The sequence below is a fragment of the Kogia breviceps genome, chromosome 5, assembly GCF_026419965.1.
Source record: "Kogia breviceps isolate mKogBre1 chromosome 5, mKogBre1 haplotype 1, whole genome shotgun sequence".
Lineage (NCBI taxonomy): Eukaryota > Metazoa > Chordata > Mammalia > Artiodactyla > Physeteridae > Kogia > Kogia breviceps.
Genome location: NC_081314.1, coordinates 89,980,442 through 90,004,203, shown reverse-complemented (window position 1 = coordinate 90,004,203; position 23,762 = coordinate 89,980,442). Strand labels below are relative to the sequence as shown.

General features: G+C 42.3%; 1 protein-coding gene across 50 annotated transcripts in view; it reads right to left on the bottom strand.

Annotated features, from left to right (window-relative positions):
* The window catches only part of ZBTB20 (zinc finger and BTB domain containing 20), an 802,591-nt gene that overhangs the window by 10,649 nt on the left and 768,180 nt on the right, over positions 1–23,762 (bottom strand). For all 50 annotated transcript variants that reach the window (XM_067034564.1, XM_067034586.1, XM_067034587.1 and 47 more), the window contains one exon: positions 1,517–3,121. In XM_067034564.1, the coding sequence (XP_066890665.1) occupies positions 1,517–3,121 (1,605 nt within the window). The remainder of the gene's footprint in view (positions 1–1,516; positions 3,122–23,762) is intronic.

The window sequence follows — 23,762 nt, the reverse complement described above, 5'->3', positions numbered from 1 at the left end:
TCATGTATTGTTAATTCATGTATGTAACTTCCCCCTGACAATTTATTTGTCATTTAACAGGGACATTCTGGAACTAGAGGTTTACCTAGAGAGGCGAGTGACTCTCATAATAGGAATTCCAAATATGGTGATCAACACTGGGGTAGGTATTTTCAGGTACAAGAGAATCCATGTGAAATCATGTCACATATGATTATATGTGGAGGAGCATCCGTGGAGTTCTCGCCTCTATGCCTGTCCCATTACGGAACTAGGATAGGGCACTGGCTGGTAGGTCAGGAGATCTTAGCTCTAGAATCATGGACTCCAGGGATGAAAGACCATCTTGCCCAACTACTCGCCTAATGGATGATTGAATCTCCTCTATAACATCGCTATGAAATGATCTTCCATTCTCTCCTTGAACACCTCTAATTACAGGAACTCACTCCCTTTGGAGGTTGTCTGCCTGTCTTACAGCAACTCTGCCTGTTAACAAACTTCCTCTTTTATTTAACTGAATCTCTCTATAGCTTCCATTCATTGGTCCATTTCTACATTTTGGACCCAAAGAGAACAAGCTTAAGGGATCTTCCCTCCAAACCATTTAAATAATACTAACGGTGTGAACGATAGCTACCATTTATACAGTGCTTATTATGTGCTGGAAATTGCTTTAAGAACTTCATATATATTAATTCATTTAATCCTAAAAACAGCACTACAAGAAATATCACTACTATCCCCATTATATAGACAAGGAAACTAACGTATAGAAAGGTTAAGCAACTTTGCCAAGAGGACAAAGCTCAGTAGGCACTTTCAATTCAAACCTAGGCACTGCTGAACACCTCTGGCACCTTCAGCAACAACTCATATGCCATGGCTTCACGTCCCTTTCCATCTTACTCATACTCCTCCGAGTGTGCCCCAGTGAGTCTACCGTCCTTTCAAAAGGGAGTACACAGAACTGACTGTGGTATCTAGATGTGGAAAACAGAGAACAAGCACTAGAAAACAGAGCAAGTCTATCACTCCTCCTCATTTCAGGGACCATAAATGCAGCCTGCACTTGCATCAGCCTTGCTGTGGCCTCCTCGAGCTGATGGTTCATATAAAACTTACTACAGACTAAAACCCTCATATCCCTGCTCTGACTACATGACTTTGGTCTGTAACACAAGGTGACTGGAGTATATGATCTCCAAGGACTTTTCCAGTTCTAACCATCGAGGATCAAAAACATATTTCAAAGTTCAGTGAAGTTAAGGAATGTTGTGCCTGCAAATTCTGTATTAGGTTTTCTCATTTGGCCCTTTTCCACAAAGGGTTTCTGTGACTTTGTCTTTTGGTGATAGGGCGCTTGGTTCCTGTGATGGGGGCATAGTCGGGGCTTCTAGAAGATGGGGTCTTCCTTAAAATCTGAAAGATGACTCCGTACCTTCCCTTGCACCCTGCTGTCCTGCCCCCCACTTCCCCAGCCCCCTCAGCCCCTCCCCCTGCTGCCAGCTCTCCGGGGGGTGGGGCCTGCGCTCACCTGTGTGTACGAACATGTGCTTGACGTAGTTCTGTTTGGCGGTGAAAGTCTTGTTGCAGAGAGTGCACTCATAAGGCTTTTTTTCGCCCTGCCCACTGGCTGTGCTGTGGCCGGCGGATGGGGCCAGGGGCTGTGGCGCTGGCAGCTGTGCAGTAAAGGTTGACAGGCCGGGCTGGGACACTGTCACAAACTGGGTCTGCTGGCCTGCCAAGGGCTGTGGCAGGCTGAAGAGGAAAGGCTTGGGGCCGCTGCCCGCGGGCTGGGTGGTGAAGAGGGCTGGCAGGTAGGTGTTGCCGGCTGTGCCAATGACCTGTGTGTTGCTGGTTAAGGTCAGAGGCATCCTCAAGTTGCTGGTGAGGGTTTCCGTCTGGCGTAAGTAGAGCTGGGTACTTGGCAGTGGCTGCCCGATGGACGTGTTGACCGCAGGCTGCTGCAGGGCGCTCTTGTCGGAGCTGTTGCTTACGGTGATCACCGTGCTGTCCAGCTCCACCTCGTTGCTCCTTTCCGGGGAGGAGGCACCGGTCTCTAGCTGGTGCGGCTGCGGGGCGCCCTCAGCCGGGGCTTCCGCAGCCTGCTCAGGTTGGGCGGATTCGGCCTGGCCGTCCCGCGCCGCCCCAGGCCCGAACTGCTGCTCCACGGAGTCGGGTTCGGTGCCTATGGAGGAGCTGACGCCCGAGTCGAAGCTTTCGCCCTTGGGTTCACTCTCGGTGCCCTCGGCCTGGTCGGTGTCTTCCGTACACTCCTCGGACTCATTGCGCTCCAGGATCTGCACCCTTTGCTGCCCGTAGTAGTCGTAGTCGTCCTCCATCTCCTGCTTGATGTGGATGTTGCCCACCAGGGTCTGGATGCGCACCGGCCGGGGCTGTTTGCGGCAGTGCGTGGTCTCGGGGGTGGTGGACAGGTAGCGCTCCATCTGCTGTGAGCGCTCGTGGATGCGCGTGATCCAGCTGGGGTCTTCCATATGGTGGTCGCGGGGCAGGCCGAGCGCCGTCTCGTGGTGGCTGACCACCGCACCGCTGTAGAAGGAGCGCTCGCCGCTGCCATTCTGCATGGAGCAGGCATAGAGCGCCGAGTAGATCCTGTCCACGCTGTGCTGCGGGTGGCTCTGCAGGTAGCCCGACTCGGTGTCGCTGCTCTGGCCCGAGGTGCCCGACTCGGGAGTGCCCCGTGGCGTGTCCTGGCCCGAGTCCTGGATCCCCGGGAACACATCGCCCACGTTCTGCGACACGATGCGCGTGCACTCATCGATGACCGTTTTGATCTGCAGGATGCTGGCGGCCGTCAGGATCTGCAGGGCTTCCGACTGCGAGACGCGCAGCACGCCACTGTACATGAAGTCAATGAGCTTTTGCACCGACTGCACCGACACCACGGACGGGATCTCAATGTCGCTGTAGCCCAGCAGCAGCTTGTCCTGGAAGAAGGGGCTGCCGGCTGCCAGCACGCAGCGGTGTGCGCGCAGCATGCTCCCGTGGATGCGCACCGTCACGTCACAGAAGTGGCCACGGTTGCGCTGCTCGTTGAGGGTCTCGAGCACGGAATTGCTGAAGTTGTGAAGGTTGATGCTGTGAATGCGCTCGGTCATCCCCTTGCAACTGATGTCACCTGCACGGCAAGAGACACAAGACAGGGCGTGGGTCAGAGCTAGCTGACTGCCTCCCTAACATCTAGGTCTCAGGTGGGCAATGCTCATGGCCCCTAGAAGCACCCCCCGCCCCCCTTGCAGACACAAGCAGGCCCTGTGGCTTTGCACAAGGGTCAACTTGTGGGTGTGATGTCCTATGGGAACAAGGCCTTGAATTTTGTTCCAGCAGTGCTCCAGCTATTTTGGTGTATTGAATCCATTTTAACCCCGTGGACCTTCAGCCAGGGTTGTCAGTTGAAGCAGAGCAGCCTAAAACACAGATGGGTCATTGCCTGCTATACTACAACTTCAGCAAAGAGGGACTGAAAGGCAAATGCAAGACTTGTTCTCATGAAACTCTGCCTCCACTTTAGGCTTAAGCAGGCCCTTTAAGAAAGCTTATATTTTCCTTAACTTATCAAATTTTCTTACTTTATTCATAGACAGCAAAAATACTTATAGTTAAATTCCTTTCCTATTAATTTATACCACACATTCCCCAAATCCATGTGAGGTATGCAAAAATTCTTGGAAAATTGAACCCAGTCTAAGATATCCACCCAACAGCTGCGACCATGTTTTCCAGTTGAGGGACAGCCTCCAGAATGCAATCTGCTGGCTAAAGGGGCACTTGCCCACTGCTTTCTGTGTCTACGCATTTTTCTCATCATCTCTCACAACCTGTTTGAGTACTTTCTAAGGGTGGCTGTCTGTGATGTGGTGGTTGTCTGAATTTTCTGAGGCTTACTGAAGAAGAAATATTAAACAGGTCAAAGATGGCAGTGTTGACCTGGGAGACTGGAGTACACTAGGTGACCATATTTGCCATTCAAACTGGGCACTTTTGAGAGTGAAAGGGAGCGCTGTTGATAATTAGGTCAGGACAGCAGTAGTAAACCCTGAGTGGGATGTACGATCACCCAGGAATTGGGTGCTCTCTGTGCTTGCTAGAGGGAGGTATCAAACAGCTCCCAGTAGGAAGGTAGCAGTCAGCTATGTGGAGGATGTGGATAAGCCTGACCTATTGCCACCCATATACCCCAGGCTGTGCAGGCAAGGGATAATATTGGTGACATCTAGACCCCAGATTGAGAAGGATAACAGGTGTCTATAACACTGAGTTTTAGGGCTTTCCTATTTTTCTACTTTACCTCTCTAAAGAATCCCTCTCTCCAAACCATTCTTCAGTCAGATTCCCCATTCTTGCCTTCACAACTGAACGATCAGCTTGAGGGAGGCCAAGTAAGTAGGCTTTCAAAACCAGGTGACCCAAGTGTGGATTGTTGGCTGTGACCCAGATCCTTATATCTTGTTAGAAGTAACCCAGAGGTAATGGCCTACACACAGAGGAATGTCCACCTCCTCACGTTCTTTCTCCTCTGCCCTAGGAGAGAGGGCCGGCTCAGGGAAGTCTAAGCTCAACTAGATTTTCTACCTTGCTACGCCCTACCTCCTCATGCTGTCTGAGCTCAGTGGATATGACCTCATTCTTATATACTAATTCATTTCCTTTGCTCTCAACTTTACATTTAGTCAGCCTCACATATATCCACTTAACTTAGTAAATGCCTATGCGCCCTACGTTCTCTTTCAGTGATAGGATTTGTGCAAATTTTTACATAAGAGAATTCCTTCTCATTCCGACTTCCATTTGGTCTGTTATGTGCCTAAAATATTTCATTATGCTACTGTTTCTATTTTTTTTCTTTTATATAAAACAAATTGTCTTTGTCAGGGTAAGGAATCATGATGAATCTTCTATAGCTGTGTTAATACAAAACATGACACCAGAGGAAGGGCCCAATAACCTAGGAAGGAAAATTCAGGAAATCAGTCAACAGACCAAATTCCAACGTCTTGCTGAATCCCTGATGCATGTGTACTGCAATAATAACAAGATCAAACACTTTTCAAGAGCTTACTATGTGTCAAGTTCTAACTACTTTATGTATATCATTTCATTGAATCCTCACAACAACCCTATGATGTCGGTAGTATTATTATCCCCATACCTCAGATGAGGAAACTGAAGCCACAGAAATTAGGAAATCCACTCAAGGCCATGTAGGCAATTGGTGGTCGAGCTGGCATTTGAACACAGGCAGTCTGGTTCTAGAGTTCACACTCTTATCTGCTTCACTGTATTGCATTCTTTGCCCCTGAATGAAGTCTGGCCCTTAGGTGTCCACGGTCTGCTGTAAAGCTGTGTGAAAAGGTTTGTCCAGTATGCTCTCCAGCTACTTCTATACCTATCCATAAATTAGCATGCTGTTCATGTTTCTAGGCCTTGGGGCTTCAACATAGCCTCAGTCATCTAATAAAGAACATTTTTTGAAGTTTATAAATGGAACAGTGCAAGAGATAAAAGTGAGGCCTGGCACTAAAATGTAGAGTTTTCTATATACAGTTTTACTATCACCAAGATCTCCATCATTTAAGTAAAATGGTAAGTACTAAAACTGGTTGAGTCTCTGATAAAATCACCATATCTGAGTAGGATGGGCTTATTAAAAAATTTTTTTTCCACACAGGTGAAAACACTCTTGAAACACAGAATTGCTCATAGCACCACTTGCAGTTATATCACTAGAGTTATCATACATTACAAAGAGTTGTCTTCTTTCGGATAGTTCTGGGAAGAAGCTCAATCACAATTATCATAATAATTAATGACCATGTAGCGTTTTACAGTGTACAAACTCTTTCACATGTATCATCCCATTTACTCCTTATAATAATCCTATATGTTTTCAGGACAGGTCCTATTATTACTATTTGATGTAAGAGGAAGTCGAGGCTTTCAAAGTATCTAAATGACTTGCCCAATGTTTTACACAGCTAGTAAGTGGCAGGGGTGGGATTAGAACCCATGCCCCTTGATACTCTTTTTATCACATGATACTGGATTGCTGATGAATGAAACTTGGATTGTCCAAAGACTGAGGGCCATCCTAATTCTCAGGACGTAGAAGAAAAGATAAAGACGCTGAAAGTGATGATGGAGGTTGCTTTAGAGTTGGAAATGGTCAACAACAAGAGCTATCATTACATTACACACATTCATACACACACACACACACACACACACACACACACACACACACACACAGAGTCTCAAGAAGAAAATTCCAGCTGCTTGTTGGACTGAACTGGTCAAGTCTATCTAAATAATCAGGTAACCCTATGGAGATAATCACAACAAAAATCGCTAAATATTCTGAGTTATGGTTATTGCAGTAATGTTGTTACCAACTTCATTATAAACCACAGAAACAAACTCAAACCTGCACACATATACAACTTGACCTGACTAGCCTAGCTGGATTTTTGTAGACACAATTTTTAAACGTTTCTCCAAGAGCACTGGTCCTGTACTGCAGTGAGCAGCCGTGAAAGGCTGAATCGTTTTGCTGATATGTGTACAGATGTGATGGGGGACCCTGCCGGTCCATTCAAGCATGCCTCGTCCCTCCAGCACACAATGCTGAAGCAAGTCCTTTCCCAGGCTTTCTTTCATTTTTAACACTAACACAGTGGGAAAAAGTTTCTGCCACGGCAAGGCAATGTCCAGGCTTTTGTGAAACAGGTCCTTTTCATCCAGTGGGCATTAATGTATAGATTCCAACGGAATAAATCTGAAATACTCTACTGTAGAAGATTTGTTCCCCATTGAAAACAAACCTTGATTAGATGGTTATTCAGAGACTGTATAGGAAGGAATGGTGTGAAAATGTTAACTCCATTCTTTCTTAGATTGGCACTGAATAGGCAATTGGGCTATTCAAAAAAACAAAACAAAACAAAACAAAACAAAAAAAACCCCTCATCTACAAAACCATACAACTTTACAAAGATTTTGTGTGTCTGGGGATGCCACATCACCCTCCCCTCCCCCAAAAACCCCACAGTGGTGTGAACAAAGAACTGATGGGGCAAAATGAAAAAAGTGATAAAAATAGTTCTCTGTGTGTTTTAAAATAGTAACCTACCTTCTCTCCACTAGAGTAAAAATGTAGAGTCAGCCTGTGACGGCATTCACTAGAACACACAAGGAATTCTACTCCTGAAAGTGATCATGTATTCTAAGTGATCGTGTTCTGTGAGTGAGCCCAATATGGATGAGGCTGAGGCAGGAGCGAGTCCTGGAGGGGTATTCTGCTTGTGGTGAAATAACTGATGCAGGGCCTGGCTCTCTGTGCTGTAGGAACCCAGGCTCTGCCTGTCCCTGAAACGGCGGGTGTCCAGGGATAGGACTTAGCATGAGAATAAAAAAGCTGCCTGTGCACAAGGGAAAAGGAACAAGAAAGGAAACAGCAGGCAATACAATCTCTTTTAATTAGGTGTGAAATCCAGTCCTTTCTCAGCCCGGATATATAAAATGAGACTAGTGCAAGGGTGAGGTGTTGTATAGGGAGATGGGAATTGGAAGTCTCTGTGGCTTGGAAAGAAACACCAGCTCTCAAATTAAAACCAAGATGAATTTTGGTCAAGTCAATAGGCCGAAGTCAAATGTCAGGGCTGAAGAGCACTTGAGCTTTCAATCTGGGCCACCAGGCTCACGTGCGCTAAGTGGGTCAGCACATGAAATAGGGCCAGGTGGCCAGGCCTCCACAAGCCAGCCTCTTATCACACCCTCTCCCAGATTGTGCTTTGATAGCATGCTGAAGTTGCTCTTTCATATATCAGGTGATTAATGATGATGTTAAACTCTCACATTTTGGTGCTACCTACCAAGCTGGTCCCACTGGGAAAGAGCCAGTTCTTGCTGGAGAAAGCTGGGAAGCATGTGGCAACTCAGGCCTCTTCCTCCCCAAATTGACATCTGTTGCCCTGCCAGGGGCAAGACCTCAGTCATGTATATACTTCACCTACATATCGAGGGGATACCTGCTGAGCCTCTGCACCACAGGAGGTTAGGGATCGCTTGCTCACAGCTTCCACCAACTACAGCAGATGGTCCTGCATGTCTCTACCCGCTCATTCTATCTCACTGGCATCTCCACAGTCTTTGGAGGGTGGCTCTGGGGAAATCACTTATGCAAGTAAAAGGTGGTAGGCAGACCAAGACCTCTTTCTCCTACTGTGGTTCCAAACACCTAGCATATCCCAGCTCTCATTGCCCCTGCAGGCGAACTACGGGAAGGTCATCAGTTTACAACAATGAGAGGTGCGCTGCTTTACTTCTCCATTCCTGGTGATAAGGGGGATGCTTTGGGCCATCTCCCAATGAGAGTTCTCCCCTATCTTCTAGATTGTCTTAAGCCTGTGCTATAGGAACCATTAGTGATTTCATCATTTTCTTTTTTTTTAATCATCAGTAACAGAATTCTTCTCCTAAAACATAAATCAATTCTTCAACTTTCAGAAATTTGACTTTCAAACATATTTTCAGGAATACACGACCAATGAAAGCTGGGAGCACCCTGTATGTACTTTTATAGTCACTGCTTATTATTTCAGGTAGACAGAGATATTAAAATTACTAATGCTTTTCTATTAAGGATCTCAATATTATGGTTGGTTATGTCTTTTATATTACTTGAATTTTCATTCATATATGTAATTCATACATTTAATGAACTTTCATCCATTCTGGAGCACATTTTAAGTATTTAAGCGTCCTTAAGAAGAATATGTAGTGGTATCAATATATATATATATACAATAGGGTACTACTCAGCCATTAAAAAGAAGAAAATTTCGCCATTTGCAGTAACATGGATGGACTTGGAGGGCATTATGTTAAGTGAAATAAGTCAGACAGAGAAAGATAAATACAGTATGATATCACTTATATGTAGAATCTAAAAAATACAACAAGCTAGTGAATGTAACAGAAAAGAAGCAGATTCACAGATGTAGAGAACAAACTAGTGGTTACCAGTGGGGGGGAGGGGCAATGTAGAGGGTGGGGGAGTGGAAGGTACAAACTATTGGGTGTAAGATAGGCTCAAGGACGTATCGTACAACACTGGGAATATAGCCAGTATTTTGTAATGACTGTAAATGGAAAGCAACTTTTAAATACTGTATAAAAAATTATTTCAAAATGTGTATTACATATATGTATTTCATATACTTATATAATTGTAAACTCAATAAAGGGACCAGTGTCAGCATTATAGTTGTATGAATAAATGAGTTTTGTGACAAATAAACATTAAAATTTTACTTGAAAGAGTAAAAAAATATTAGGCCACATCTTAGCAACTATATAGGACTTATGGTATGCTTTTCTACGTAAAATTTATCCTCGACCTCATTCAATTCCTTATTTTACTTCTACTCTGATTTCCTTTTTATAGCTATAGATAAATATATTTTCCTATTTATTAATGTATTGAATATTCTTTTAAGCTAACTTAAATCCTTTTAGCTATGAGGTGAGGATATTATCAAACAATTAATCAACAAATAATTGTACATCAACTTTATGGAACCAATTCTAAACATAAGTTAACACTTCATTTTGGGGTATTATCAAGCCCCATACTTTATGAATTTATATACTTTGAGCATCTGATTCCAGTGGACTAAAACACTGAAAGTTCAAACACCTTTACTCTCTTACAGTACAGCTTGTGAAAGCTAAGTTTTAAGGCTGTGAACAAAGGCAATGGATAGCTATAATCCTAGACAACATTCTGAAAGACACCTATGCCCTCATTCCAAAGCTGAAATGAAATGGCTTCTTCTTGAAGAGGGAGGACCTGCTGGGACTAAGGAGAAAAATCAATGAAATCTGAGGTTGATGCCTTTAAATCCTCTTATACTGTAAACCTTTTGAGACACCTTTTAGGAGTTTGATTTTTTTTTTTTTTCCTAAAGCTCTTTCCTTACAAATTTAGCTGCTGCCCTATTGTAACCTTTTCCTTTGTTCACTAAATCTGGGGAACAAAAACACAGAGATACTGCATCCGTGGGTGGGCTAAAAAAATGAACAAAATGATCTACTTAAATTCACAAAGGATGCAGTTTGAACTTGCTTTGGATAGGCCTTAAAGAAGGGCCCATATATTCAAAAGAACAGTTAATAAATTAGGTCTTTTATTTTTCTTGAGAAGAAACTATACACTTAAAACAGTGTTTATATAAAAACAAGCATCTTTCTGGGCTTCCCTGGTGGCGCAGTGGTTAAGAATCCCCCTTCCAATGCAGGGGACACGGGCTCGAGCCCTGGTCCGGGAAGATCCCACGTGCTGCAGAGCAACTAAGTCTGTGAGCCACCACTACTGAGCCTGTGCTCTAGAGCCCGTGAGCCACAACTACGGAAGCCCGTGTGCCTAGAGCCCGTGCTCTGCAACAAGAGAAGCCACTGTAATGAGAAACCCGCACACTGCAACGAAGAGTAGCCCCCACTCGCCACAACTAAGGAAAGCCCGCACGCAGCAACAAAGACCCTGTGCAGCCAAGAAAAAAACAAACACCCAACCAAGCAAAAAAAACAAGCATCTTTTTACTTACTAACCTGTTCACCTTTTGATCTCTGAATCATCATATACTTATTTTTTAAAGGAAAAACAAAATTTTAACTTCAGTGAGTTCAAAGATCCAGCATAACTCCCAGGAATGGCATTCCTTTGGAAAATATCAACTGGTGATGAAGTATAGTTAGGTAAGAAATTAATTTTTTGACTTTGGGAAAACTTTTGTCTGAACTTCAATAAGTGAGAAAACAGAACCCTATAGTGTCATTTAAAAAAAGCTTTTTGACTAATCACGGAGCTTCCCAATTCACAGAACCTCTTCTGTTGCTTACTGTTCTGAAACTGCTTTTGAAGTATATCTTCAGATTCATGCTCAAATGATCTCTTTGCTTGTGTCTCCCTGGAAAAAAAATAAGTTGCTTCCATTGTGACAGCTGGTTTTTAAGCATAGCTGTTTGTTGGTAGGAGGGGGCTAAACTCTTTCTCTATGGAAAGTGTGGACTTGAGCCATGATAGACTGTAGATTCCTACTGAGGAACGAAGGCCTTCTATCTCAAAGTAACAAGGAAAAGCCAAGGAAAAAGGTAAATTTGTTTTGCTGGATGACTGGTTAAGATAGAAGCACAGAGGTGATTTGATGTGGGCCAGTTTAAGAAAGTAGCAGAAACTACATCTCAACAGCCCACCTAGGGTGATCCATTATAGAAGCAGGCACAGGATTTCCTTAAGAAAAAATAAGATGTAAGTTCCTTTTTGGCTCATGCTGAGATGAAGAAGAGTCTAATTGTTGTCAGAACTTAAAACCTTGGGAAGCACACTGGTAAGTAAGTGAAGTGGAAGGCATACTTCGTAATTATTCTCATTAGGAGTAAGGTATTGTATTTTTATTTTATTTTTAGTATATTCTTGATGTATACTCTTATATAATATTTTATTATATTATTTAAATATTACAGGAAAAAAGATATTAAGCTGTAAGAGTCTTCTATTGCTATAGGTAACATTCTAATTATCTTGACTTACTTTGCCAATTTGATTTGATCTTATTTTCTCATTTTTCCCCAAATAAAATCTCTGCATTAATCTAAGAAGTTGGACATTTTGCCATCTCTTGATGTGTTGCATTCATTCTTGGTTCTCTTCTCCTGCTGAATTTGTCCTGAGTTCTGAGATTCTTGTGCTTCCTCTACTTTACCAAATCTTATGTACCATTTGAGAACCCTATTCAAAGTTCTTCCTTCTCTGTGGAGCCTTCTTTGATACTGAACTCCATCCTGAGTTTTCTCTTTAACTAGTTCCCACTGATGGGTGAGGTAATAAACTAAAACATTAATTTCTGTTTTTTCCCCATGGAATTAGAAGACTTTCATAATAATAAGGTGATTAAGAAAGACCAAACCTTCCATACCATTCTGGGCTCCCTTACTCCAGGGACTTGTGACTTTAGAACCCAAATCAGAAGTTAAGCCCTAAAAACAAAGGCTCAAGAGAGAAGGCTTTGTTTTTTGAATCTAGGTCCTCTATGGGGAATGAAGCTGGGCCCTTTCTGGGTGAGGAGGGGGACATGGGTGCTTTGGATTTAGACTGAGGTGGCCTGACAGAGGAGAGAAAGAATCAACTTCTCCTCAAATGAGGAAGGTGCCAAGGTTTGAGGTCTCTGCTTGTACACGACTCCAGTTGGGGTGATTGCTTGGCACACTTTTGGAGACTGGACATAAAAAGACACCCAGCTGAGAAGAACAGTGATGCTCTTGGGCTGGGCCCTTGCTCAACAGAGAGGACCATTGTGAAGCGTGTGTCTAAACCCAACTAACACAGTAGTACCGGGCAGTCAGACGTACCAGCCAAATGGCATCTTTGTCAGGTGGACAAGTAATGTTGATGATGAAGACCATTAAAGACTGAGGATCTGACTGATCCCTAGATTTTATGAGTCTTGTATAAGTCTAGGGAGGGGAAGGGAGCCCTAAAACTTGACAAAATTTCTTGCTAACTTAGTGATAGGGGCCTTGGGTTTAGTTTTCTATAGAAAAATAAGGAAATGTTTCTTGTACCTGAATGTTGTAGGATAGGTCTGAACTTTCTAACAGTCCTTAACAGTATATTATTGATTATCGTGCCTTTCCATTTTTCTGCATTTGTGCCCGCCTTATCTCTATAAGAAGACTCCCAGCTTCCCGAAGGCTAGAACCTTGCCTTGTTATAACTACAGCTACCATCACAAATGTTCAGATCCCTCACACTGCCCAGCACACTTCTTTCCACTGAGTGGGTCTTGTCTGAGGGCTTACTTGCTCAGCTCTCCACCACAGATCACAAATATGTTAACAACAAGTAGGCACCTTGTGGCTCCTGAGGGTGCACATTTTCTCTGAGCTATGTCTGCATGATGTAGTCCCAGGGATCTTTGTGCCCCTGCAGTTCTGGGTAATGCTCTTCACCCTGTCCGTACCCCCTCTCATCAGGGAAGTTCAGTGTTCAGTATGAATTCAAGGTCTAAGGCAATTGGTTTCTTTATGTGTTCACTGCATTTCCCACAATCTGTGCTCCTTCATTTATGATTTCGGACACATGCCATACTGTTCCCATCTCTTTGGTTCCATTTCCCCCAAGAGACAGCTCATTGGGTCCTCCTGTCATCTGAAAATTCAGTGGAACCTTGCAACTCAAAGTGAGAAGAGACAGCCAATCTGTGATGTGATATAAAAGTGATCAGGCCAAACTCCAGGCACTCTTGCCTAACTTAGCGAAGGTAAACTGATTGGTAACAGATGTTACAGAGATTATCTATCAATCAGCTTTGATAATGGGTATTTATATTTGCATAAACAGTGTCAGGGATTGTTTAGAATATTTCCACTTGGTGGCCACTGGGTGTCCTCATTTACAAAGTAAATATGCAATATTTGGTGTGGGTCACCAGAGAGGATAAAAAGACACTAGTTTTCTCTTTGGCCTTTCACATACAGGATATAAATTTATTGCTGAACTCACAACCAGGTCACATATTAGTACTGTTTAAAAAGGTTCAGGTCAACTGTTAAAGTTTATAATCAAAAGTAACTTCTGCAGATTCCAGACATGAATTTACAAGGCTGCTTCCTCAGTCAGGGGGACTGTGATCCAGCTATTAGAATGAACGTGTACTCATTTGAAAATTGGCATGGGACTTTGGCTATCAGCCGAGAGAGTCAGGAGACAGGAGCAGAGATGGTCTTGATTTATTCTTGAAAGAAAAGAGAACACCAAATATCTCCATGGGATATTTGTTAAATTCTGTTTTTATCTCAACTTTTCTGAAAACCAATTAAAAATAATAATGAGAAAGATAAAATATGTCCTTTGCTTGGGAGAACTGAAATAATGTGAAAAATAGTACAATAAGCTGTGTCATATAATGGTTATCAATCATTTCATATTTAAAGACAAAGAATTAAGTTATTCCTTTGTGGACCAATTATCCCACGTGTAAAAGAAAGAAGCTTGTGCTTCACAAGGATGGTGTAGGACAAATAAAATAGAATCTGAAAGCATATAGGGTTCCTAAGAAGAGAAGCAGTATACAAGATAGATTTAAGGCAATACTAATCTTCTAATTATGGGTGAGTCACGGTTGTGTGACTTGTTCCTGATGGCAGACAAGAGTCAAGGCCAGAGCTCACGCAGCAACAAATATTTACTGTTTCGACCACACCAAGGCACTGCGTGTGACATACTTCTGGGCAATCACTTTGTGCTCCCTAAAGTGATTTTTACATGCTTGGGATTGTCAATGCTTCTAAATTTATATTTCATATATCTCTGATGAGATTATTTCCTTGCATGGCCAAAAGGATTTGTTTCCCCACCTTGCCAATTCTCAAACTTGAGATAGAGAACTACTACTGAATATATAAAAATACTTGCCTTCAACTAGCTAATCTTTTTCAAAAGCAAAGCTAACTGTAATTTTTTTCACTAGTGCATATCCCCAGATTAATAATTATTTGCTGGCATGTCATTTCAGTATATAAATTAGCAATATGAGTCTGTGCCATAAGCAACAATTTATACAGATAATATCAGGGAAACTAGGAAGATCCGACAGCTAGTCACTGCCTTGCAGAGATGCTCTCTGGTCTTACTTGGCTTCGCTTAACAGCTTTTACTGCTTTTAAAAGACCACCCACCCATGCTTCTAGTACAGCCATCTGTAACTCTTAATCAACTGTTTAAATCTGCAACAGTGCACAATAGCCCGGTCACTTTCACCCTGAGATTCTACTAAAGGATCGCCAGGTATTCAGAATGTATGGAGAAATGTCTCATTTCTTCTAAGATCCTTAAATTCCTGGGATCTATAGCATTTTCTAGCCCTTTAATTAGTAGATTCATTTCTGAACTACTGTAACCCTAAGACACATATCTGCAGAGCCCTCCTGATTGTGTTTTAAGCTAAGCCTTTCTCCTTTCAGTCTCCTCAGTTTGCTCCTTTAATTTCACTTTGAGTACTTCTTGAGGCTCGGTGACTGAGCACCACACAGTGCAGGTCTTATCTGATGTGCCGGCGCCTGGTGTGGTCTAAGACACACTGGCGTTTTGTTCTTGAAGTATGGGACTGATGTTCTGAAACCTAGACTCCAACGCAAAGGAGATCATTAGCCCGTTTTGAGTGTCTCTCTTCTTCCCGCCTGGCCTCCTCCTACCCTCCCAGATACTTCCTTAGTCCTGGGCGCTGGCAGCAGATGGCAAGCATATTCCAGGGCTGAGTATGTACAAAACCGTGCTATGGAGAACTGAGTGGCTTCAAAGTTAGCTTTCTATTCAAGTGGGATGGCAGGGACTTCTGGAGGCGTGAACTCATCTCTCATTCATTTAATCCTCCATGTATTCATCCAGGAATTTGTTTTTTGACACATCTTTCTACTGTCCGGCTAGTGGAGGGAGGGTGGTTGGGAAGTACTCTCTGGAGGGCCCTTCCAGCATGAGGGCCCCAGGATTCTACACCAACCTCTTGTTTCCCTGGGCCAGCTCTGCCTGCTGCAGATCACATCATGCCCTTCCCGTGAGAGGGGCTTGGGAGCCCTGCGTGTGTGGAGTGGATTTCTCAAGAACTGTCTCCTTGCTAGACTGACAGTCACACGCTGTACTTACTTCCTAGGCAAAGCCTTTTCACCTGGGAGAAGGGTGAAGCCAAGAGGAGGCTGTGGGGTTGCAGAAAACTCTGCAGGATGGCACAGTAAATCAGAAGTGGGAGTGGGAAAACCTTTCCTTTTTGTTGTTTCAAGGTTTGCTGGAGCTTTCGCCTAATCATCTGTTTGAGCATCTTGAAAATAAGTGTCTATTTTCATGATATCTATCAAAAACAGGCACCAGATTATCCTACAAAGTCGACCTTAACCCCGCCATATTGCTATTAGAATCAAAACATGTAGCAGCCTACATCCAACAGAAAGGGATTCTCTTTTCCCAGCATAAAAACCAGAGGGTATCTGTGATACGCTTTGTTTTGTAGGTCTGCTGAATGAAAACAATTAGGTAAAAAATCAGTAACTCTGCTTTTACAAACTGGAGCGATGCTCACAGACACACCATGCTCTCGCTTTTGCTCAGTTCTCCCTATACCACGTTCACTCATTTATTCATTCAATAAATATTTGCTGAGCGCCTAAAATGGCTAAGCCCTTCTCTGCTAGGTGCTAAGAATTCAGCAGTGAACAAGATAGACAGAATTTATGCCCTTACAAATTCTTCCACCTGGCCAAAAATAAGCATTTAATAATTTAACTGCTAGAATATTCCTCGAGGAACAGGAATAATTAATTTATCTTACCTAGTATTTCTTCTGACTCTTTCTCAAACATGTTTCTCGAAGGTCCAGACTCCTTTAACCAAGTTCTGTCTTAAAACTCTCTCTATTGTTATAGTCAGTCCTTTCTTGGCTACAATGTTGAGAGTTCAGATTGCAACTGCTACATTTTTTTTTTTTTTTTTTTGGTGGGATTGCAACCCTGAGGATCCTTACTTTTCAAGCTACACGTATATTTTCTCTGTAAACATTGTTATCATCTAATTTGTGTCTTTGGATTCTGCTGATTAGCCATGTGATTTAAGGAATATAGCATATGAGATGTAGGAATGATAACTCAGTAAGTTATTATTTTAAAGCTCTGACTTGGGATTTCTACGGACTTGCACACAATCTAGTTAAGCACTTGATCTGCGACTATTACTAAAAGCCTTGTAGCTCAAGTTCCATACCCGTGTGTCTCTGGAATTCTACACTCAGCAGCAAAAGTGCTCCAGAGTTGAGAGAAGCAAATGTCTGAAATTATCTACAAGCATTACCCCAAACTATGTAGGCACCTTTCCTATGTAGACAGGAAAGGCTCACTAGGTACAATCAGCCAACAGGTCTTACTGAATTTCTTAAGATTATGTTTTTTTGCCAACTACTGCGAACTGCTTCAGAATGGAAGAAGGTAAGTGAGCTGAGTGATTAAGAGAATCCTCCTCTGCAGTGAAACACATTTACTCTTGCAACTTCACTTCTATTTTGATTTATTTCAAAATACTCTGAAGCCACCAGGCAGACTGTCTTTCAAAACAGGTAAAAGATGCATTTCTTTAGTTGTAAGTGCGTCATTTTGGAAGGGGCTGTCTGATGTGGCAGCACAGCAGTTTGCCAATTCTCAGGACCTGATGTTTTGGCCTCTTTAGGTATCGGGGCTGGAAGATGGACAGTAAGAGGATGCCTAAGGGTGCACAGTAGAGGCACGCACAGGTTCCACAATGCATTCTGAGGTCAGACAGTAGACAAATCCACTCTCCATAATCTGAAAATCTCTCATTGATTAGAATGTACTTGAGACAGAAAGGAACTTAATAGGTTCATACTATACTATAATGTAAATAACACCCTAAGCCTTCCCTAGACCAAGAAGAAAACATTCCGAAAGTTTTTTTTTTAAACTTCTCTGAACCACAGTTTCCTTATCTGTAAAATGGGGTGTTTTGTAAGAATGATGTAATGTATTTGACAAAAAGTAGATGCTTAGTAGTATTAGTTCTCTTCCAATGTTAGAAAACACAAGAAAAATGGGGGAATAAAAGAAGGCAAAAAGATGATGGAGAGGCTTCCCTGTCTGCCCAGGCTTGAATCCAAGGAGGGACAAGGAGAAGGGCATTGGCCATTTCCTGAAGTGAAGAACAGACCCTCCTACAGACCTATGGCTTCTGTCTCAGTCTTTCTCAGGGGGAGGGATGGAGCACCTGCTACAACCTTCATTTATGTCGCATCAATTTTAGTTCATATTTACTTCATAATTTAAAACGCTGAAACTCTAGCTAATGCTCAGATTCACTGAGTGCTGTCTGTCTGGTCTGTTTTAGGGGCTTTCCATATAGCATTCCCTCTAACCCTTATAATAATGCTGTGAGATAGATACTATTTGCATTCTCATCATGCACTCGAGGACATGGAAACATAGGGAGGTTAAGTAAAGGCACGTAAACTGCATGCATAGGCTGAAGTTCACATGCAAAAGGGCAAACAACCAGACCAAGGGGTAAGAAAACATTTTCAGAGCAACACATGGTCCGAATCTTAGTCCATTATCAACATGTTCAGGAAACAGCTTTCCAAGTCTGTTAGCATACCTGTCCCTGCCCTGCGGGCACACTGAGAGAACCCGAACGAGCTTCAGGAGTCAGTCCACGTCGGACTTTTCCTCCTTTGCTTCTTGCTTTACTTTTGGGGGCCAGGTGTGGGGATGTAGATTCTGACTGGGATTTGTCCTGGGGAAGTGGCTCTTTCCTGCTTTTAGTTCTCTGACCCCAACCTAAGCAAAGTTATACAGTCGTGTCCAAGAACAGCCCGCACATTGACATGCATCCGCATGTGCCTATCTTCTTAGGAAGTTCATAGACTCTGAGAGGGAGGCCCAGTCATGGTGCCAGTGGAGTTTAAGGCCTCCAGCTCCGGAATTCCTCCTCTGGAGGGAGGGGTTACACTCTGCTTAAAGTCTCTGCCTGTGCCACTACCCAAGGACATCATGTCTGCTGGGGAGTGCCACTCAGCATGTCAGCCAAGGATTATGAGGCTGCTTCAGCAGCCTAGGATCCAATCACCCCTCCCAGACCTAATGTCAAGAATAAAATGGAATAGGCTACATTTAGGGGGGTTTTCTTAAAATTGGAAAAAAAAATATCCAGGCCTGCCTGGAGAGACCTACAATATTTCCCTGAAAAAAAAGATATACTTCCTTTTCCACGGGGTTAACTTCTCATGGTTGAAGTTCAGAATTTGCATGTGCATTTTCCATGAGACATGGGATTACACTCTGTAGCTCAAATTTATATACACCTTTCTTTCATTATCTCCTTTATATCCAAGTACCGGTTGAGATATAAGGCAAAGAGACAATAAGTGATTATACAGGAAAGGAAATCATTACAGCAGAAAACTGAATGACAAAGTTAATTTAGTTACCACTTCTTGAAATTCTTCACGTGGTGTTCTACGTGCCACACCAAGCTTTCTTAAAAATTATGCATGCCCTCATCTAATACTGCGTGAGATCTTGGCATAAAATGGATAACACGAACCTAGCTAAAACCGCTGAGGATAAATGAGTCGGAGGAAATTCTTTTTTGGAGTTGGAGAGGAAAGGAAAACCTCCTCAAGGTCCATTTTGACGTCAACTATGAATTCATTGTTCCCTGTGAAATTATAAAAACTCATATTCAAAATTCCTCCATGTGGTTGTTTGTATAATTTCTAGTGAGAAAATAATTTTCTTATTTAGCTTTACAGTAATTTAATAGCAGAGCGAAATAACATTTCATTTAGTTGGTTCCAGAGCACCACCCTGAAGTAGGAGTAATTGCAGATACTGTGTGTTCAGGGGACTGTGGCCATAGGGATGTGTTTAACCATCAAAGAGAACAACACAGACTAAATAAACAAGTTAAAAATGCCCCACAAATAATGAACTTGATGTCTTGTGACAATGCAGGAGTACATGAGAACAACATATAGGCTTGTTACTAGCAACTACTTGAATTGGATCTATCGTGAAAGAAAGTCACAGAATGTGGCATTTAAAAAAAATGGATTATGCTTTGAAATAACTTGTTTTAAAAATTTTTAGAAAAGTTAAAGGCTCAAAGTCTATAATATCTGTCCTCTACCTAATGCTCAGAGATTACTGAGGGTTAGTGAATATTTGTGAAGTCATCCGAAGAGGATGTAACAATTTTTGCAAGACACTGGTTCTTATTAGCTACAGGGAAGAGAAACCAATGTCGGGAAGAAGTAGAGAAAGAACTAATATAATAAAATTACTGATTCTTTGGGCTTGGGTAGTGATTTCAAATTTCCTTTACATATATTTATCATCCCAATTTCCCTGTAAAATGAGAGATCTAATTCTCTCACCTTGCCTATTTAATTGCAGAGTCTCCCTTAACACTGGTTTTTATTCTTCAGTCTATAAATGGGCTTAGGGCTGCTGTATCATAAAAATATTCACCACCCTGCTTTTGCATTACCTGTTCATTATTTTCTTTTTAAAGTATTAAACTTAAAAAAAAACTGGTTCATTACTGTTGGTGTTCCATTCATTCTGTGTGCTCCTGAACCCTTTTCTAAGGTGTCTGCGTGATGCATCGGACTCTGTTCTCTCGACAGCCTCTGGGAGGCTGCAGTACCTGCACTGCCTACCTTCTACCTTTCCTCTCCCCGCTGGTCTCTCTGCACTGTCCTGCTTTTCCTCCTATATATTAGACCATCTTTCTTTCCCTCCTTTGAGGGTTCTTCATTTTCTTTCTCTTTCTTATCACTCAATATAAATATTTCCCAAGGTTCTATTTTCCTTTTTTTCTCTCAACAAAAATCTTCTTTGAATTTACTCTTACGTTCATGGCTTAAAGTATGCCCCTCTTGGCCAAAGCATTTGCTAGCCCTAATTTCAAATCATCCTGCTTTACTCCAGTACCCTATTTATAACTCAATGTTAGTTGTCTGCACAGGGTCTACCCCTGGTATCTCATACTCCACATTGTACAAAACTGAACTGTATTCTGTTCCTCTCATTACTTCCTTTTCACCTTCTCTCTTTGAGATCTTGGAATTATCTTTGATGATTTCCTCTCTCTTATCTAATACTCTGTCAGCTCCTGGAGCTGCCCACCCTCATCCACAAAGTCTGTTGAACCTGGATCTTCCCCATCCCCCTGTCACCAGCCTCCTCAGGTTACCAATAATCTGAACAACTGACAAGGCTTCCTGGGCTCTGTCCTCTCTCTCGTCACCCCCCTTCCACATCCAAGCACGTTCCACATCCCTGTTGCTAGATTAGATCTTCCCAAAGCAAAGTCCAGATCATGGCAACCCCTACTTAAAACTTTTCCACAGTTTTGCTCCAGAATACAAACACCTTATACCTTACCCTAATGCCTAAACTCCAATGAAATTCTATTCATCCTTCAAGAGACCTCAGATGGAACCTTTCCTGATAAACTGAACTGGATGTTAATGTTAACTGTATTATAATGTATTTTATGAACTTTCTAACTTCTATCTAAGATAATGGTGATTTGAGGGCATGTACTAAGTCTTAGAATTCTTGGTGGCAGGGTCTGTTTGTCTCCAACTTTCTACCCTGCAGAACTCAGTGTAGTGCCAGACACCTAAGATATACTCTACACATGGTTGCCAAGCCAGTGAATTGAGTCAATCGATGCTCTTGTGCATCCGGGTAAACAGGGATGTAGCTTTAACCACCCTGCAGGGCAGTTGGTTGTGCATGTATCTGATCTTCTCCATGCGACTCTAAGTCTCTGAGCACAGGGCTCCAGTTCATAAACCTGCATCCTGTACAATACCTAGGCTTGGTCCTCTACACGGAAAGCATTCAGTAAACTGATGGATAAATAGTCCTGACTCCTTCTGGTTCAGAGAATGTAAGTTCTCTTAGACGCAGACTCAATAACAGGCAGCACAGTATGGTGGGGATGGAGGGAGCAAGGTTCTATTTTTGGCTCTTCCACTCACTAGGCTGAGAACCTTTTGGTATGACCCTTGTTCTCTTTGGGCCTAAGTTTCCCCATGTATATAATAATAGGTTCAAACCAGCTAAACTTTAATCTCTTTCAATGCTGATGAAAAGTTCTAACTGCACACGTTCCTTAGAGAGAACAGTAGATGTAGGAGCAGAAGCAAAGCAAAAAAAAAAAAAAAAAAAGCAGACATGCTTATTCAGCACGTGGTAATAAGAGGTTTCACTACAGTACCTGGTATGAAGCGATTGGTAGAAGGATCTGACTTGAAATTTCTAGAATCTTCATGCATGCTCTCAATCAAATGATCCTTCTCTGAAGGCAGTAGTACATGTGTGTGTGGTTTTTTTTTTTTTTTAAGTCAGGATGTGAGAGGCTTTGACAGATATGGAGGAACACTAATTTCATATAGCGAAATTTGCCACGAGTGGAGGAAGCACATATGAAACTGTCACCAGCAGCTGCAGATAAGAATTAAAGATGTGCTTCAGCAAGACATGAGATGGAAAGATGAAGAATAGAGCCCTGAAGGTCAGCAATCAGCCTTACCAATTATACGTGGACAATCATAAGCATTCATGCAATATCGGCAGAGTAACACGGCATGGTGTGACTCAAAGCAATGGGCCATGAGACCAGATTTCCCAAGGGACCTGGGAGGATTTCATAAGAAGACTGATGGCTAGAATCTGGAGGGACCAGGAGTCAATGACAGAGTTCCAGCATGGCCCTTACAGGTGACTCTGTGGCTCCAGGAATGAACCTCTCAATAAGAAAAGTTATTTTGAACGATTCATCAATAAATGATCGCTAGATTTTTCCTAATACTTTCCTACTGACCTCATGCAAAGAAAGGCACTTTTCCCATTAGAAAATAAGTGGTGTCTTGCTTTATTATTTATTTGGAAAGCAAATGTCTCTAAAGGGACATGTAGCTCAGCCCAGCTGACTTTTAGTGACAGGCAATGTTACCCAAATACAAAGTGTCCTGTGAGTTTATATTAAAATGAGGCAAACCGTAAGAAGGTCTGAGTCTGGTAACTGAACTGCTCTGTTTTCCGAGAACACCATATGCTCTTTTTTGTGCCTCTGTGGTTTTGCTTCTGTTCCTTCTGCCTGGAAGGCTGTTCCTTCCCTCTTCAGCTTTACACACACCTATTCCTTCCTGATCCAGGTCTAATGTCACCTCCCCTGCAAAGCCCTTTCCACTGCTTCAGGAGGTTGGGAGCTTTTTGTGCATCATCAGACATTTTCATACCACATTTGTATATCCCCTTTTACAGGTTTAAAAGTTGGGGAAAGTGTGTGGGAACACCATGAGTTCCTAAAGTGTGGGGACGGTATTTTGTTTGTATCTTCACCCCTGGTCCTAGCTGAGGTCTTGGCACAGACGCAGGGGTTCAACAGCATTTGATGCGTGGCTAAATGGAGAAAGGCATGAGTGAACAAGGTAAGAGTGACTTCTGGAAGTTACTGAGTCAAGTGGCTATGGAAGATGTCCAGTTACGTTAGCATTGTAGGGAGAGGACAATTTTTATTAAAAAGAGAAACATTTTCATAAAAAGAGGTAGATTGTGACGTGAAACTTCAAGACATATGATTTTAAAAAATAAATGTGTCCCCAGATATATTAAGTGGAAACTCTAGGAAATTAGAGCAAATAAAAAAAATTAACTGGCCTTCTAACGTATAAGTGTGGGATTAACACTGAAACCTCTAAATAATAGGGTATCAAAGGTAATAAAAATAATTCTAAAGAGATTATGTATCATTTAACTCAGGAAAATAAAGGTGGACTTCTAAAAAGGGAAAGACAATCTTTAAAGAAATGAATCCACACTTAATAAGTAAGAGGTTTACTTGGTTAATGAAATAGCAGGAAAACAGGATTAAACTGTTAGCAATGAAAAGGTAAATATATAATTCTTTATAGGAAGTAGAATAAAGAGGAATGTGAGACACTCTGGGGACAATGAGAGCATTTAGTTACATCAAAGATGCTCTATTTACTGTTTAACTGATATGGAATCTATGAGAAAATTAATAGCAAGCCATAGGATAATAACTATCTGTAGTGGCTTATTTCATCCCATTTTGACTCTATTTCTTCTGCAAATTAGTGTGACCCCAAAATGTTTTCAGGATTGTCCAACTT